Consider the following 16,046-nt stretch of genomic DNA (forward strand, 5'->3'; position numbering starts at 1 on the left):
ATGTTACCCCCACCATAGAAAGTTTAGTCAATGTTTTTCAAAGTTCAGGGACAAGATAACTTGGGTAGAACTCTCTTTCTCCCTTGGAAATTTGTTATACAAAAAGTTATCAACATTTTATTTTCTAGTGCTACCTTACCTCATAGATTCTCTTCTGACTTGCTGTGACAAACCGTGACAAAAGTATTTCAAGGTCTTTTTATTCCAAACGTTTCATATAGAATTTAGATATTCTCTTCTAATTATAGAAAAATAGCATTGATCTGATCATGAACTCAAAGTACACTGAAAGATACTTTTTTCCAGTGAATGCCTATGAAGTTGCTTACCAACAGAACCTATAAGCAAGCCAAGATGGGAAATTAGGGTTTTTTTTAAAGATGATATTTTTTTCTTAGCAAAAAAAATATGGCAGTTTCCTTCTAGTAGCCAAGGTGACTAAAAGTCTCGGTATGGCACATTGTAACATCTGGTTTTAGCTTTGTTATCCTCTAACTTACCCTTACTTACTAACTTACAAGAAATGGAAGACTGAAGATTGCTCCACAAAAAGCAGAGCAAACAACACCGCAGAATGAAAACTCAAGGATACTGGCTTTTTGTAATTCCTCTCTGGATATTGGCCACACGTGCTCTAGACAGTTGCTACTCACAAGGGGACTGCACAATAGAGCTCTGAGAGATGAAAGAATAGTCAACTTTTTGTCAAACTGGTTGAAACCAGTAACTGGTGGTTAGTGCCTTTGAGAAGATACCATGTTCAGATACTTCTTTTTTAATCACATTTGCAAATTGTGTCTTAACTACTTTTTACCTATTAGGCACCTTTGGACTGCCAAGTTTAGGAATTTAAACAAATTGGGGGGGGGGGACAAACAGCAAAAAGATGGACTTAATGGACTTTTGGTATAATCAGGACTGAAATGATGTTTTATGGATTAGTTTACCAATACGAGATGAGATATGGAAAGAAGTTTGTTGCATAAAAGAAGGTAGTATGTGATTAAAATGTTTATACTTTTTGTAATGAAGAAGCAAATTGCTTCCTTATATATTTTTTCTTTTTCTTTATTTTTTTTATTAAGCTTTTTATTTTAAACATAGTTAAAAAGACATACATAGACATACAACATATACAAGAATCTTAATTTCTTTTTCAGCTATATAACGGTGATCCATTTCTTACTATATATAAATATTTACAGATATAATGTTAACTTATTCATCCTTTTCTTTTTATTATATTCTTATTTTTTTTCTTTCTTTTCTGTTTCTTTCTTTTCTGCACCTTTTTTTAAAAAAAATTGATTTATATGCCGCCCTTCTCCTGAGACTCAGGGCGGCTTACAATGCGTTAAGCAATAGCCTTCATACTTTTGTATATTTATACAAAGTCAGCTTATTGCCCCCACAAACTGGGTCCTCAATTTACCTACCTTAGAAAGGATGGAAGGCTGAGTCAACCTTGAGCCTGGGGAGATTCGAACTTGCAGTAATTGCAGGCAACTGAATGTTAATAACAGGCTATTAGTCTGCTGTGCCACCAGGCCCCTTTGAGATGAGTTTGGTCACCCTTCTTTGCTTAAAGGTGTTATAAAAAATTCATATGAATACCAAGACTGATACTGTGTACCAAGACCTGATTCCTGTCCACAGGTATTCTCTCTAGTAGTGTTTCCTATCTCAACTGATGACTATCAATCAGATCCTTACTGTGGAAAGAAAATAATTACAGATTAACAGAGTTGGAAGGGACCTTGTAGGTCATCTAATCCAACCTCCTGCCCAAGCAGGAGACCCTACACCATTTCTGACAAATGGCAGTCCAATCTCTTCTTGAAAGTGATGAAGCTCCCACAACTTCCGAAAGCAAACTGTTCCATTGGTTGACTGTTCTCACCGTCAGAAAATTTCTCCTTATTTCTAGGATGAATCTCTCCTTGATCAGTTTCTGTCCATTATTCCTTGCCTGGCCTTCAGGTGCCTTGGAAAATGGCTTGACCCTTCTTCCCTGTGGCAGCCCCTCAAATACTGGAACAGTGCTATGATGTCTCCCCTGGCCCTTCTCTTCACTAGACTAATGTGAAATCAAGGAGTCAAGGAAAGCCTCATGTCCATCCCTACGGCAGACCCCTATAAATCAGGATGGAAGGCTGAGTCAACCTTGAGCCTGGTGAGATTCGAATTTACAGTAATTGCAGACAGCTGGTGTTAATCACAATGCTATTAGTCTGCTGAGCTACCAGGCCCTTCTATTTTTTATTCTTTTATTTCCTTTAGCTTATAACTACAACAGTAATAATTAGTACAATCTTTAATAACTTCCTTACACTTTGCAATATATATTAAGTAAGAAGCGTACTTTTTTAAAAAAAGGCAATGCAAGTCAATTCTAGCATACTGTTTGGCTCTGCCTTCCTCATAGAGAAATCGCCGCAGAGAGACATTCAAATATTCTGATCATGAAATCAAATCTGATAGATACTTGATTCCTACAATCCAAGAAATGTTTGAACTCTTTCCTAATTTTGCTGGCGCCCCATAGCTGGAGCTAAATTGGCCCTGCGGAGCTTGGTTTGAGATAATATTGATAGTATTGTTCTGTTACTTATCTGATTTCTAGCATTTTTCTTTCTTCTTTTTTAAAAGTGCAATATAGCCCATCCTGAATCCTGATGACAGAAGAGATTAAACTTCTGCAACAAATTAATTCAGGAGGATACGGTACGGGGACTTTTGGAATGCTTCTTCAATTTCAGCTTTTTGTTAATATAAATATTCCTGCAACTCTCCCCTGAATAAAGACACGAATCAAGAACAATTAGAACCTAGGAAGGTCAGAGAAACTGTTCAACTTGTGAATCTTACACACTATATTCAATGTATTGTGATTGTCCATAGATATTGAGATAGGCCTTCCATCAAACTGTACTCTTTGATGTCTATTTGGCTAGCTCTATCATAAAGAAATCTAGGTTATTCATACTCTGCACTTTTCTTGACAATTTTTTAAAAAAGAATGGAAAGCATTAAAATATTATAAAGGCATTTTTTTTAAAAAAATAAATACCTTGACCAAATTCTAAAATTAGGAAACCATGTGTCTAAATGTGAAACCTTTATGAGGAACAAGCTAGGTTCAAGATCCTGCTAGTGACTTATGACCACCATTTTTCACACCTAGCAATGTTGCAGCATTCTCATGGTCACGTGATCAAAATTCAGACAAGTGGCAACTGACTCATATTTATGACAGTTGCAGCGTCATATGATCACCTTTTGCGATCTTCTGACAACAATGAGAAAATCAGATCCACTAACAACTATGTTACGAGCTTAACAACTGCAGAGATTCACTTAACAACTGGGGCAAGAAAGGCCATAAAACGTTTCGCTTAACAGGAGAAATTTTGGGTTCAACTGAGGTTGTAAATCAAGGACTATCTGTATATTGAGGGATGGAAACATTTGGCAAGTAATCTAAGGAAAGCAAAATATTATTTCGGTGCTTTATATAAATAACTTTGATGGGTGGCTATTTTTAGAAAGAAGATCCCATATGTCTTCTTTGGTAAATCCCAATAGTTGAGAATGACTAATGATATAAAAGAACAGAGCCTAACTGGAGAAGCAAGCTATCCCAAGAAAATCAGATTTGCTTAGTTGAATGTTGCTTTTCAATATAATCAAGAAGCAGCAGCAATTAGGTAAAAAAAGAAATTACAAAACAAGTTTGTACAATCTGTTTTCTGTGACAGATGCATCATATGTAATCTAATCTTCAATTCTTACACACATGAATGTGTGTCTCAAGAAAGTAAAACAAAAAATTCTCCAAAAAAAAAGGTGAGAAGAAAGAAGTTACTCGGGATTTGAATATTTGAGGACTTCATAAAGATACTTGGGTCCTCTGACCGGTTTTTATAGATCAGGGTTAGACTATTCTTCATGTTCCACCATTGAGATGTGTAATTAGGTCATGTCTGCATTTTGAATTTTAAAAATTGATTTAATTGTCTTGGTTTTTCCTCAATAAAACTCTGGGGACAAAAGCTGTATGAGAAAGCCAAATTCCTGACAAATTTCTGAGTCTCAGCACTTGGTTGAGCATTTCCAGGAGGTCTCTCAAGAGGAAGGTTTTTCCATTATGGATGGAAAAGAGAATCAACACACTATCCTCACATAGTTTAGTTGCAAATGGCCCAACACAACCAGCAGTTAGTTAAAGACCACCTCAAACTTAAAAGGTGGGGGAAAGGTTCAATTATTCCTCCACAATGGAGGAATAATTGATGATGGAACATGCAGAGATAGCTAGCATAACTTCCTTGATCACAGAAAAGATTTAATCAAGGAAAGTACGCTATCTCTGCATGCTCATAAATGGCTGATTTTTATAGACTTTATAGATTCTTTTGCAAGAAACATGGAAAAATATGAACATATGACTTGTGGTTTTGATTATTAGGAAAAAAATGGATGGTAGCAAAAAGTGAGTTTTTAAATTAATAATTTTGTAATTATATTTAAATTTACTGCAGAGGAAAACAGTTTTTTTTTCCTTTTTAAATTGAGCAGCATATAAACTGGATGAAGTAAAAGTACAAATATATAAAAGGTGCACAGAGCATAGAATACAGTGACATCTCTGTTCCCATTTTAACTAATTGCAGGAATGTTATGAAGAAAAATATCCACAGCTTCTGGATACGGCCATGTTTATTTTTTTAATTTTTTTGTCGCTAAGAAGAATGGAACTAAAATCAGCCCCATGGACAACTGTTGCCTTTTCAAAATTGCAAAGAAATACAAGGTCTAAATAATTAGAGCTATTTCTAGACATCAGTTTTTGCCAGTGTAATGTTTTAATTGTTCTTCTGAGGGAAGGTTTTAATTTAAGCTTGCTCTCTCCTCAGTGGAAAATGTCATCTATAATTCAGAGAAGGCTAACGTCTTTGCTTGTCCCTTTCTCTCTGTTAACACCTCCACTATGATGAACAAGGTGCTTTCGTACTCACTGAAATCTTCTTTCAGTAGCTTGTCCACACAGATCAAAAGAGGAACAGCTCTTAAAACTGTCTCCAAAACACTGAAGTAATTATTAATTCATGTGGAGGTTTCCTCTTAAGTCTCTCTCTCTCTCTCTCTCTCTCTTCCTCCCTCTCTCTCTCCCCCTCTCTCTCTCCCCCCTCCCCCCGTCTCTCGCATGGCGCCAATCTATAGGTGCAGAGCTCTTTCTACAGAGTACCTATCTACTTTTTTTAGAAGCATTCCTCCCATTCCCTATGAGCACTGATGATATTACCTAGTTTGGTAATGAAATGTCTGCAAAAAAACAACCAAGATCAGAGAACACCAAGGAGAAACATATTCCTCCTTTTCCCTTACCTGTGTCAGGCCTGTCTTGGGCCTTCAGGCCTGTCACATTTACTACTGTAGGAAACAGGGAGGGGGGATTGTATGGAGCCAGGGTGATATATATAGACATAATAACATTCCTTTCTCAGAAAGTCAAGGTCATCTTGCCCTGCACCTGGACGACTATAACTGGGAGGCATCTCCAGTTGGGACGGTGTTTGGATTGGATCATGTGATGGGCATGTGGGTGCAGGGGAAGGGACTTGGACTTTCTTTTGGGTGGGAAAAACCTGGAAGCTTTCAGATTCGGGTTTCCCCAGATGTGCCAATATGACATCTCTAATAAAATGGAACTTTGAGGAAACTCAAGCCTCACGAGTTTCCTTTCGTTGGGAGTGTTACCCCCAACGCCAGGTTACCTGACAACCTGGCTTTGCCCACATTGGTGTCTAGGCTTAAATGAGTATGGATAACTTTCTCTCCTCTGCTCCAATGAAGCACATATGTGTGTGAGTATGCATGGGCATAGTCACTAGCTTGTTCCTGCTGATGTGTTTTTTGCCAATTCTACAGCCCACCCACCAACTTCACTCTGTAGGGCATGTTCTGAAAGGAGAAATATGCTCTCTCTCCCTCTGCAGACGCCACACACACACACACACACACACACACACACACACACACACACACACACCGCAGAATTAAGGAACTTGATCACACTAAATTCTAATTTTTGTTCAGAGTGGCCCCTTCCTAGTTAGCTGCCTAGTATGCCAATTAGAGGGCATGGTGCCTTCAACAGACATAATGCTAATGGTGGGGGCATCAAGTGAGGATCATTCTCTCCTTCACGCATCTGTAATCATGTGAGGCCTAATATCCGAACAAAGCTAAGCTTTTAGTCAATTTCACAGTATGCCATGTAATGGTCTCCTGCAGGCATATCAAAGGATTAGGGGAAACAGGAATCCTCTACAGCTTCTCAATAAAAAGTAATCATCACTCATATAGTTGGACACTTGGTTAATTTGAAAACAGAAATTCTTCTTCCATGTTTTCCTCAATTTTCCAAGGTTAGATGTTTATCCCAAATCACTTTTTAGTGTTTTCCTGGACAACTACGGCTCACAGTTTTGGGGCTTAAAACTGAATTAAATTACCATGCTACATTGGAAGTCATTATCTTTTTTATAGAACAAAATCTTCACTGATGCTATGAATTTATATCTTCCTGCATTAAAACTAGTGTACAAGAATATCCTTGTTTTTAATTTTTCTTGTACGGCTTTAATATGTTTGTAGAATGGTTTCTCTTAATTCACGACATCTTCCAGCTTTCAGTCTCTAAGCAGTTTACAGAGTCAGCCAATCGCCCCCAACAATCTGGATCCTCATTTTACCAACCTCGGAAGGATGGAAGGCTGAGTCAACCTTGAGCCGGTCAGGATCGAACTCCTCGCAGTGGGAAGAGTTTGCCTGCAATACTGCATTCTAAACACTACACCACGATGTCTAGGAAGGTGTGAAGAGATGTGACCTCAAGAAGTGCAGTACAGGTTGGGAAGGAAGGACAAGAGGTGTGGCAGGCTTGGGCAGGTTCATGAGGGTATGCGAGAGACACCATGTCTGGTAAGATGCATGGCACAGGTTGGGGTGTGTGTGTGTGTGTGTTGGTATATGTGAATGAGGAGGGTGCACAGGGGTGCACGAGTTGGCATGGTTTCAGTCCAGAAGAGCTAGGGGAGGCTAGGTGGCTGAGGGAAATTAACTTTCGTGATTTGCTATATTCCCCACTGATTTCATAGGGAAATTAGCAGGGAAGTTGCAAATGGCGATCAGATGATTATAGAGAGCTGGGCAACTGACTGCGAATGTGAATGGGTTCCCAAGCACTCAAATTGTGAAAAAGTGATACAAAGTGCACTGCAGGGGTTCTGGAAAGGCTAGAACTCTGAGGACTGGTTATAACTGCCAGTTGCTCAGCAGTATCGTAACTTGGAACGACTGCTGATTGAACGGTCATAGATCAAGGACTACCTGTATCAGTAATATAGTCTCCCTTGGAACAAAAGCTGAGTGCATTTTCTGTTTAAAAGATCACCATCTGAACATAATGTAAAGAAAAATCAGATGTATGCCTCACTTTCACTGGAAGACACTAAGTAAGCAATTTGTCAAGAATACAAAGCAAAATAAATTTATCATTTGAGATTCATAAAATAAGGTGACTCTATTTTATTTTCGGGGGGAAAAAAATCCTCTTTAGATCTACAAACTAAGAAAAAAAAAGTATAGTCAGAGTTTGAATTATGGCCAAGTGAGCTTCTAAGGCAAGTACTAGTTTTAAAAAATATTTGCCCTGCACATGATAGACGCTCAACAGATGTCCCACTTTCTCCCATCCCACTCCTAATATACACAGAGATATACAAAGTTGTTTGGAAAAACAACTTTTGTTTTCTAGAAGCAAAAGTTATCCAATACTCACAGCATGCTTAAGTTTTCCAGGCCCATAAATGCTCCACTGGTGTCTTCTATTGTCCCTGAAATTTCGTTATGATCCAGATTCCTAGGGAGAGGATGACAAAAGAAAGATCGCAATCAATTTCCCAGTTTGTGAGCCCAGCATTCAAAGAGGCTCACAAAGGCCAACCTTTAGGAAACCTTCCCTAAAGACACTGCCTTTTGTTCCTGTAGCATAAAGCTTTCATCTGAAGCATTTGTGGAAAAACAGTAATAATTTACTCTAGTTGACTAGACCTGACCTCTTCCGTATTGTTTTCTTTCAAAAAAAACCTCCCACAAATGATGTTTCTGCTACCTGATTCTCTTCAACTGAGTTACAACTTTACTTCTTCTGGTATTCAGAAAGTGCAAGAAAAAAATTATTTTACACCCACCCACCCACCCAGGGTCTTCTTGGAATTGGGCGGTCTTAATAAATCCGATAAAAACCAATAACTAGAAATAAGCCCAAAGGTGCTTTTATTTTAAAAGCAACTGGACTTTCTGATTTTTCTGTAAGACGTTCTCTTCTCATCTAAAAAGCTTCTTCAGTTCAGCTTCTTGAGAACTGAAGAAGCTTCTTAAGTGAGAAGCGAAATCTTAAAATAAAAATCAGAAAGTCCAGCTGTCTTTAAAATAAAAGACAACCATGACCTAGATGAATGAGAATCTTCATAGACAACTACAAGTAAGGATGAGAACATGCAAATAAATACAGATGCAATCGCTAAGGTTTTACTGGGGTTGAGTCACGGGAGGGGGGCTCCCAGGTTTTAGGGTGTAGCTCAGTTGGTAATATAAACATGGCTACAAAGAGCTCCTCCTCCCTCCCACCCCCCACCCCCTCTGAAATCAAAAGAGTGGGGCCTGGGTAATAAAGGCCATGAAGCAATCAGGGGAGAAATAATGGGATCCAGAGGTAGATGGCAAGGCATTTGAAGTCCAGAGATTGAGCTGCAAGAATTAACAATGTCATTTCTATTTTTATGTTTTGCATGGAGTCATTTGCTCTTTATTCCAGAGCAAGCTCCTTGTTTCCCTCCATTTCTTTTTTTGTAAAGAGAAATCGATCTCTGAAGGATTGGGAATTGGCACATGATCGTCCTGCCATATGTGAGATGAACTTTGTGAATATGTGAAGGACTTTGGGGGAGGGGGGGAATTAGTGTGGGGTGAAATTTTTCTAGCACCCTTTTTAAAAAAAGATAATTGACCTTTACTTTGTATTCTGTATAAAAGGAAAAAGAGAGTGAGTTTACTGCTTCTTCCAAAAAGAACATCCTTTTGTGAGAAACATGCTTTCTCATAAATGATTTAAAAAAAAAAAATCCAACATATAGGGGATCCAGTATTCCAGTTCAGTTTTCTTTGCATTCACTTTGCTTTTCTCACAGCCTCTGTTGCCAATTTCCTATTCTTTCTGGCTGGCTGGCCCTGAAAGCATACTGCCTTGTTAATCATTCTGCTGTGAGGTCTCTGGGACTGACCTCTATTTGAATAGCTTCTCATTTCAGCAGTTTCACACCCACCAAAGGCTTGTCAACAATAGATTGTAATTAAAGCATGCCCAGCTCTTTTTCACCAGGTGCAGGGGCTGATGGGCCTTCCTCTTGATTCAATTAGAACTTGCTCTCCCGCCCTCTTTCCTCTCTGTGTACCGGACACAAAAGGAGACCGAGAATTAGCTGCAATCCAAACACTCTTTTCAGTTTGGGAAAGTCTTTCGTCCTTTTCTGTGCCAGCTGCCTAGGAGCAAGCCCTTTCTGAAAACAGGCATGGGATTGAAAAGTGGGTCTGGGAAAGGCAAAGAAACATAAAGCCCGTCCTCACTTCAATCAAAGGAATAAATAACTGCACAGTGGAGTAACCAAGGGGGAAAGTCTGTGTTTCTTTGCCATTAAGCTCCAACTTCAAAAGAGCTTTGGAGAAAAGAATTTTAAATAAGTAATTTGGAGAACTGTTCATTTGGTGGAAGGACATTATTAAAAAACAACAACAACAAGGTTCCTATAAAGTTATTCTGGTTTTCAGTTAAGGGTTTCACAAAACCAAAGTGATCAACAATTGTGCACATAGAATGACAAGTCAATAAAAGCAGAGATTCATTCAGTTAAAGAAGAAATATCCCATTAAGTATAGGGTATAGTAAAGTATAGTTTAAGTATAGTAAAATGTCTCCTTGGACACACTCATGGCACTTTTCTTCCTTAGTTGACTCTGGAGGCAATATTTGCTAGACTGGAAGTTTCCCAGAAGCTGTTAAATGGAGAGAAGGTCATCCTCAGTTAATGTCCTCTCAGTACCAACAACTACTATGGTACAGTTCATCCACACAGTGTTAAATTTGGGGTAGACATCGTTGTCTAAATGTCTATGGAGATTCTCAATCATTCAGTCACGGTTGTCCCAAAGATGCTTTTTCCAAAAGGCAACTGGACTTGCTTGGGTTTTTTTTTTTTTCCCCCCTTTAAAAACTTCTCATCCAAGAAGTTTTTCAGTTCTAACTGGTGGAGAATGGAACGGTTTATATTCTTTGCAGTCATCTGGTCATTAGCACTCTTCCTTTCGTTTGAAACAGGAGTCAAAAAAAGCCATCTATTTCAAAACTGAACAGTCCCTCTCTCAATAGAGAAGAAGGGATACGACACTACCTATCTCCTATATACAATCCAGTCCTTTCAGCAGTCCCAAGAATGTTCCAAGCTTGTTTGTACTTTAATTCAGGAGACTTTGAGCATGCAGATAAATTTTACTTTACTTTTACTTTATTTTGGATTTATATACCACCCTACTCCCGAAGGACTCAGGGCGGTGAACAGCCAAAAGATAAAACACACATAATACAAAATTTAAAAACAATGTGTAAAAACACATTAAATAATTTGGCCCAAACAAATTAAATTAAACAAATTAAAACACCCCTATTGTTTTAAAACAAATTTAAAATTAACAATTAAAAGGAAGTTAGGCCAGGCCAGCCTGTTGAAATAAAAAGGTCTTGAGGGCACAGCGGAAAGTGCGTAAATCCGGGATCCTCCGTATCTCCGGGGGGAGCTCGTTCCAAATGGCAGGTGCCCCCACAGAGAAGGCTCTCCCCCTGGGGGCCGCCAGTCGACACTGTTTGACCAACGGCACCTGAGGAGCCCCTCTTTATGGGAGCATACTGGCCGGTGAGAGGCTACTGGTGGCAGAAGGCGGTCTCGTAAGTACCCAGGTCCTAAGCCATGGAGAGCTCTAAAGGTGGTAACCAAGACCTTGAAGCGCACCCGGAAGACCACCGGGAGCCAGTGCAGCTCGCACAGGAGAGGTGTTACATGGGAACGCCACGTCGCTCCCATAACCACCCGCGCGGCCGCATTCTGGACAGTTGGAGCCTCCGGGTGCTCCTCAAGGGGAGCCCCATGTAGAGAGAGCATTACTACCCTATGTAGAGAGCATTACTACTACTACTAGTAATGCTACTACTAAACCCTCAAGGGGCTTCAGAGAGTGCTAACCACCGATCCTCAAATGACAAGATGACTGCAAAGAATATAAATCCTTCCATTCCCCACCAGTCAGAACTGAAGAAGCGTTTTTGGATGACAAGCAAATCGTTATCAAAAGAAAAAAAACAACAACCCAAGAAAGTCCAGTTGCCTTTTGAAAAAAGCACATTTGGATATTCATTGTCTAATAATTAAGAAAGAGAAGGCAAAAGCAAATATCAAAACCTTATCTCCCTTTTATTCTTCTTAAGAGTTAACCTGACAAATAAAAAGAAAAATGTAAAACTCGTACAGAACACGCAAGCTTTTGAGTCCCTTGAATGCCCCTTCTGCAATGTGACTGATGGAATTGTGACTCAGGTGAAGGATCTCCAGGCTTCCCAGATCTGCTAAACTTCCTTTATCCAATCTGGTTAAGTTGTTAAATGACAAGGACCTGAGGGGGGGGGGGGAAAAAGAGCAAAATTTCAATGTGAAGCATTTATTTTTCCTTCTTGACGATAATTCTACTGGATAGTTCCTTTGTCCTAGAAATAATTTAGTTCATGAATATCCTAAATGTCTTTCCTATGGAAACAGGGTCAAGAATATCCAAGTCAGATAAAATATTTACTGTATGGGCAAAATAAATCCAGAAGCTAATTCATTTGATTTAACCCAACAGCTCCTTCAGGTTCTCAGAATCTATTCATAGAGTTAAACCCAAAGATTCCATCTAGTCATTGGCAAAATCAAAGTGTGTTTGCTTTCAGAGTGCATTATCTTCAAGCTATCTTCAGGATCTTAGTTATATTACAGCAATCCTGCTAAAACATGGAAAGAATTGCCCTTTTTTTGAACCAAGGAAATGGGCATAAGATAGGATTGTAAGGGTGAAAAACGGTCATAAATCAGTCTTTTCAATGCCATTGTAACTTCAAAGGGTCACTAAATGAACTATTGTTAAGTCGAGGACAGCTTATGGTGAAGTGTGGAATAAAAAAGTGAATGATATCTGCCAAAACCAGGACAGTCAGGACAGAAACATTCCTAAATAAAAAAAGGGTATTATCTCCTTGGCAAACATGTGACATGTTTTTTTGCAAACATGCACCAAGATAGCAATGGTATAACTCAGTGGTGGGATTCAATTTTTTTTACTACCAGTTCTGTGGGCATGGCATGGCTTGGTGGGTGTGGCATGGTGGGCGTGGCAGGGGAAGGTTACTGCAAAATCCCCATTTCCTCCTGATCAGCTGGGACTCGGGAGACAGAGAATAGATAGGGGCAGGGCCAGTCAGAGATAGTATTTACCGGTTTTCCGAACTACTCAAAATTTCCGCTACCTGTTCTCCAGAACTGGTCAGAACCTGCTGAATACCACCTCTGGTATAACTACCAGTAGGAGCAATGGAAGGCCTTTGGAAAAGCTTTCCAAAAGGCAAGGGACAACATAAATTAATTCCCAAGGAGACTGTGGTGTCAAATTATGAAGAGATGGCAACCAGTCAACATTATTTCCTCACCTGTGATGAAAGAATTTTTCAAAAGGGGAACAGAGGGGGTTACATAGAAGAAATCCAATGCTAGCAGATAGCGCTAAGCACAACTGTTAAAAAAACCTCATAGTTGGCAGCAGGTTGTTTTGTTTTGTTTTTTTTGTCAGAACTGTAGAGGCACGTTTCTTTTTTTGACATCAACTAAAATTAGCCAAGAGCAAATTTCAAAATGAAGCTTTGTAGTATCCCTCTGCAATCAGCCAGAAAGAGGCATATATTCACCTGAGTAGGGAAATACGTAGATTTATTTTTTAAAAAACCACATTTTAATTCCAGAATGGGAAAGAAAACCTCTTCCTTAAGGGATTTGTGAACTCCTTGTATTCTGGATAAATCCACAACACCTGTATCCCTTGAATAACTGAATGTGTATCCTTAAAAGACATTTTCAATAGTTTTTTTAACATTCCTTATCTGGCTATTTGGATAAAACTAAAACAGACATTAACAAGAGAAGCAAATACAGTGTCAAATGCTTGAGTTAAAGAAAAATCTCAAAGACCTCTAGGGACATCAATGATATTCTCCACAAATCACAGACATTAAAAAAAAAAACATATATGCATGAACAAATATATAGACATTCAGTCCATCTTTTATCCAGTGTTTTAAAGATATTTGAAATTAAAATAAATTGTAATAAAAATATACAAATTCACCAAGCACAGTTAGATGCTGGAGAAAAGGTTTAAAAGCATCAAATAAATAGTTGTTTCATATTTATCCAGGTTAATAAAAAGGCTTTTTAAGAGAAGTTAGGGACAGATAAGGCTTGCTAGTGATGGAAACTAATATATCGATGCCGACTGCTGAAAATAATTTATCCAGGTGAAACAAACTTCTTTGATAGGAGTGGTATTTGGAAAAAAAAAGATACAACTTTAGCACTGAAAATTATTGTGGAAGAAACAGTGTCTTAATATTCCCTAGTCCCAAATTTTCTAAATTAAAAAGTAGCATTTTAAAAGAGGGGGAAATAATTGCATTCTATAAAACCTTCTAGAAACCTTTCTCTATTAAAGCACTGCCTACATATACTGTAGTGCCAGAGTTTCTATTTTTATTATCAGCGGTTGCCTCCCAAATTAGCAAACTTACAGTTCGTTCAGCTTTTGGCAGAAGTTCCATCCAGCAGGACTGATACTGGATATCAGGTTGTTACTCAGATGAAATTGTTGAAGGGACACCAGGCCATACAGGGAACCACCATTCACTTCTGTGAGGACATTATGCTCCAGGTGCCTACATGAAAAACCAAGTTGGACATTTTAAATTGCACACAAACTTCCATTGATTTTTCATACATTTTTTTTCTCAGGCAAAATTCCCCAAATCTGTAATTTCTTTATCATACTTAAGAAGAAGAAAAACCACAATCCAAATAGCATGCTTATTTGATTTCTGGGATTATAGGCTGACATGAAATTCCTTGCATGGTGTTCCAATACCCCAACATTCTATTACTGATAAAAGTAAAGACACCTCCAGGTCAAAATTGACATTTCACAACTGCATGGAAATGCTCATTTTGGCAGTGAGACAGAAGTGATTTGCTGATGCCTGCTTCTATGATGTTTTTTGTAGCTTCCCAATGTAACTTAAGGATTTACTTTCTCCCTCCCTTTCTTCCTTCCTTCTTCACTCACTGCCACCCTCATTCTGAGTTCCACTTAGTGCTGCCGGCATCATAGGCCCTGTTACTGAATCAAACACTAAAACAAGGGGTATATAATCATTTTACATTCTAGGTCTGTACTGGAAAAGGTATTCAGGGCTAGGAGGCAACATAACCTTGATTTAAATTAATTAAAATTAACCTAATGTAGTTAACACAATTATTGTCCATGTATTTAATTATTTCCTCTTCCTTTACATTAAGAACCACTATTCAGAAGTAGCTCTTGGAAAGACTCGAGAATTGCAACCATGCTTTGGGTAGAATGCAAATATGGCTTTGGGCTATAAATTGTGCACCTTTACGGCTAACAGCAAAAGTCTATCTATGCTCTCCCAGAAGTGAACCCACTTCATTCATAAGGACTGCCCAAAAGCAGATGTTTCAGGCACCAAAAATCACATATCTGCAATCATGCCATGATGTGTGGAGGATGACTTCCTTGGTATCCAAAGAAAATGTCAAAAGAAATACAGTATTCCTTAAAATCTATCAGCATAACTATTGACTTACAGAACCTCCATTTTGGCCAGACCCCAGAAAGCTCCATCAGTCAACTTGCTTATATTGTTGCGCTGCAGCTTCAAAACTTCTAAACTGTCCAGTCCATGAAATGTCAACCCTTCTATCAAACGAATACGATTCCGGTTTAACTCTCTGAAAGTGACCAACAACACAGGATGTTAACTCAAGTCTTTCTCAATGGACAGATCTTCAAAAGCCAACACCAGGCATAGGTAAATTATGCCCCCCCCCCAATATTAGACTTGTTTTCTGTAAAAATGTATACATTCTACTTATATATAAAATACATTCTACAGTATTTTGTTTGTTTGTAAAAATTACGTTTTAGAATTCAATGGGATTCCTTTAGTGACCTTGTAAAAATATCAAAGTTTTCAACCATAAAATTTTTACCACAAACAGAAGGCAGTGTGTATTGTATTTCTTCCCAATATAGACATAATTTTATGCTATTAATATTTATTTCTTGCAGAAAATGGTTCAAAATCTTTGAATTTATTAAATTCTTTGTATATGTATAGAAGAAATAAATCTAATTTAATTCAGGTTGATTAGAATAAAAATGGTTTGTCTGGGACAATTAATAGTACGTGTGTAGTCCATAGGTATTTGGCACATAAGGGTAAATTTCTACCTCCCCAAACCTTAGCTGAGAAGTCCAGTGGTTAGAGATTATTGGTACTATAATCTAAAAACATCTGGAAGACAGGATTTCCACCTCTGCCATGTATTTCAATATAAGCAATAAGATAAATTTGAGTTTTTGACAACAGGAAAAAAGAATATGTGAGTCATCTGAACAGAAAAAGTCATCCAAGAGAATAAAAGAAAGCTAAATTAACCACAAAAGCCAAATGGACCAAAACACTATTAATTTGATTTTAAAACAGAAGGGAATATACTTCCTTGCTTATTTCACTTTAAAAAAACTTCCCTTATTTTTTGTACAGGTAGTCC

The 16,046-nt window shown here is 38.2% G+C and overlaps 1 protein-coding gene across 1 annotated transcript in view; it reads right to left on the reverse strand.

Annotated features, from left to right (window-relative positions):
• LRIG1 (leucine rich repeats and immunoglobulin like domains 1) overlaps positions 1-16,046 on the reverse strand; it is a 148,019-nt gene that overhangs the window by 22,442 nt on the left and 109,531 nt on the right. Inside the window, exons 6-9 of the mRNA XM_070936852.1 lie at positions 15,078-15,221; positions 13,988-14,131; positions 11,644-11,787; positions 7,847-7,927 (exon numbers count right to left, since the gene is read on the reverse strand). Of these exons, the coding sequence (XP_070792953.1) occupies positions 7,847-7,927; positions 11,644-11,787; positions 13,988-14,131; positions 15,078-15,221 (513 nt within the window). The remainder of the gene's footprint in view (positions 1-7,846; positions 7,928-11,643; positions 11,788-13,987; positions 14,132-15,077; positions 15,222-16,046) is intronic.

This window comes from Pituophis catenifer, unplaced genomic scaffold (genome assembly GCF_029215685.1).
Source record: "Pituophis catenifer annectens isolate HBS135680 unplaced genomic scaffold, rPitCat1.0.hap2 SCAF_2, whole genome shotgun sequence".
NCBI classification, from domain to species: domain Eukaryota; kingdom Metazoa; phylum Chordata; class Lepidosauria; order Squamata; family Colubridae; genus Pituophis; species Pituophis catenifer.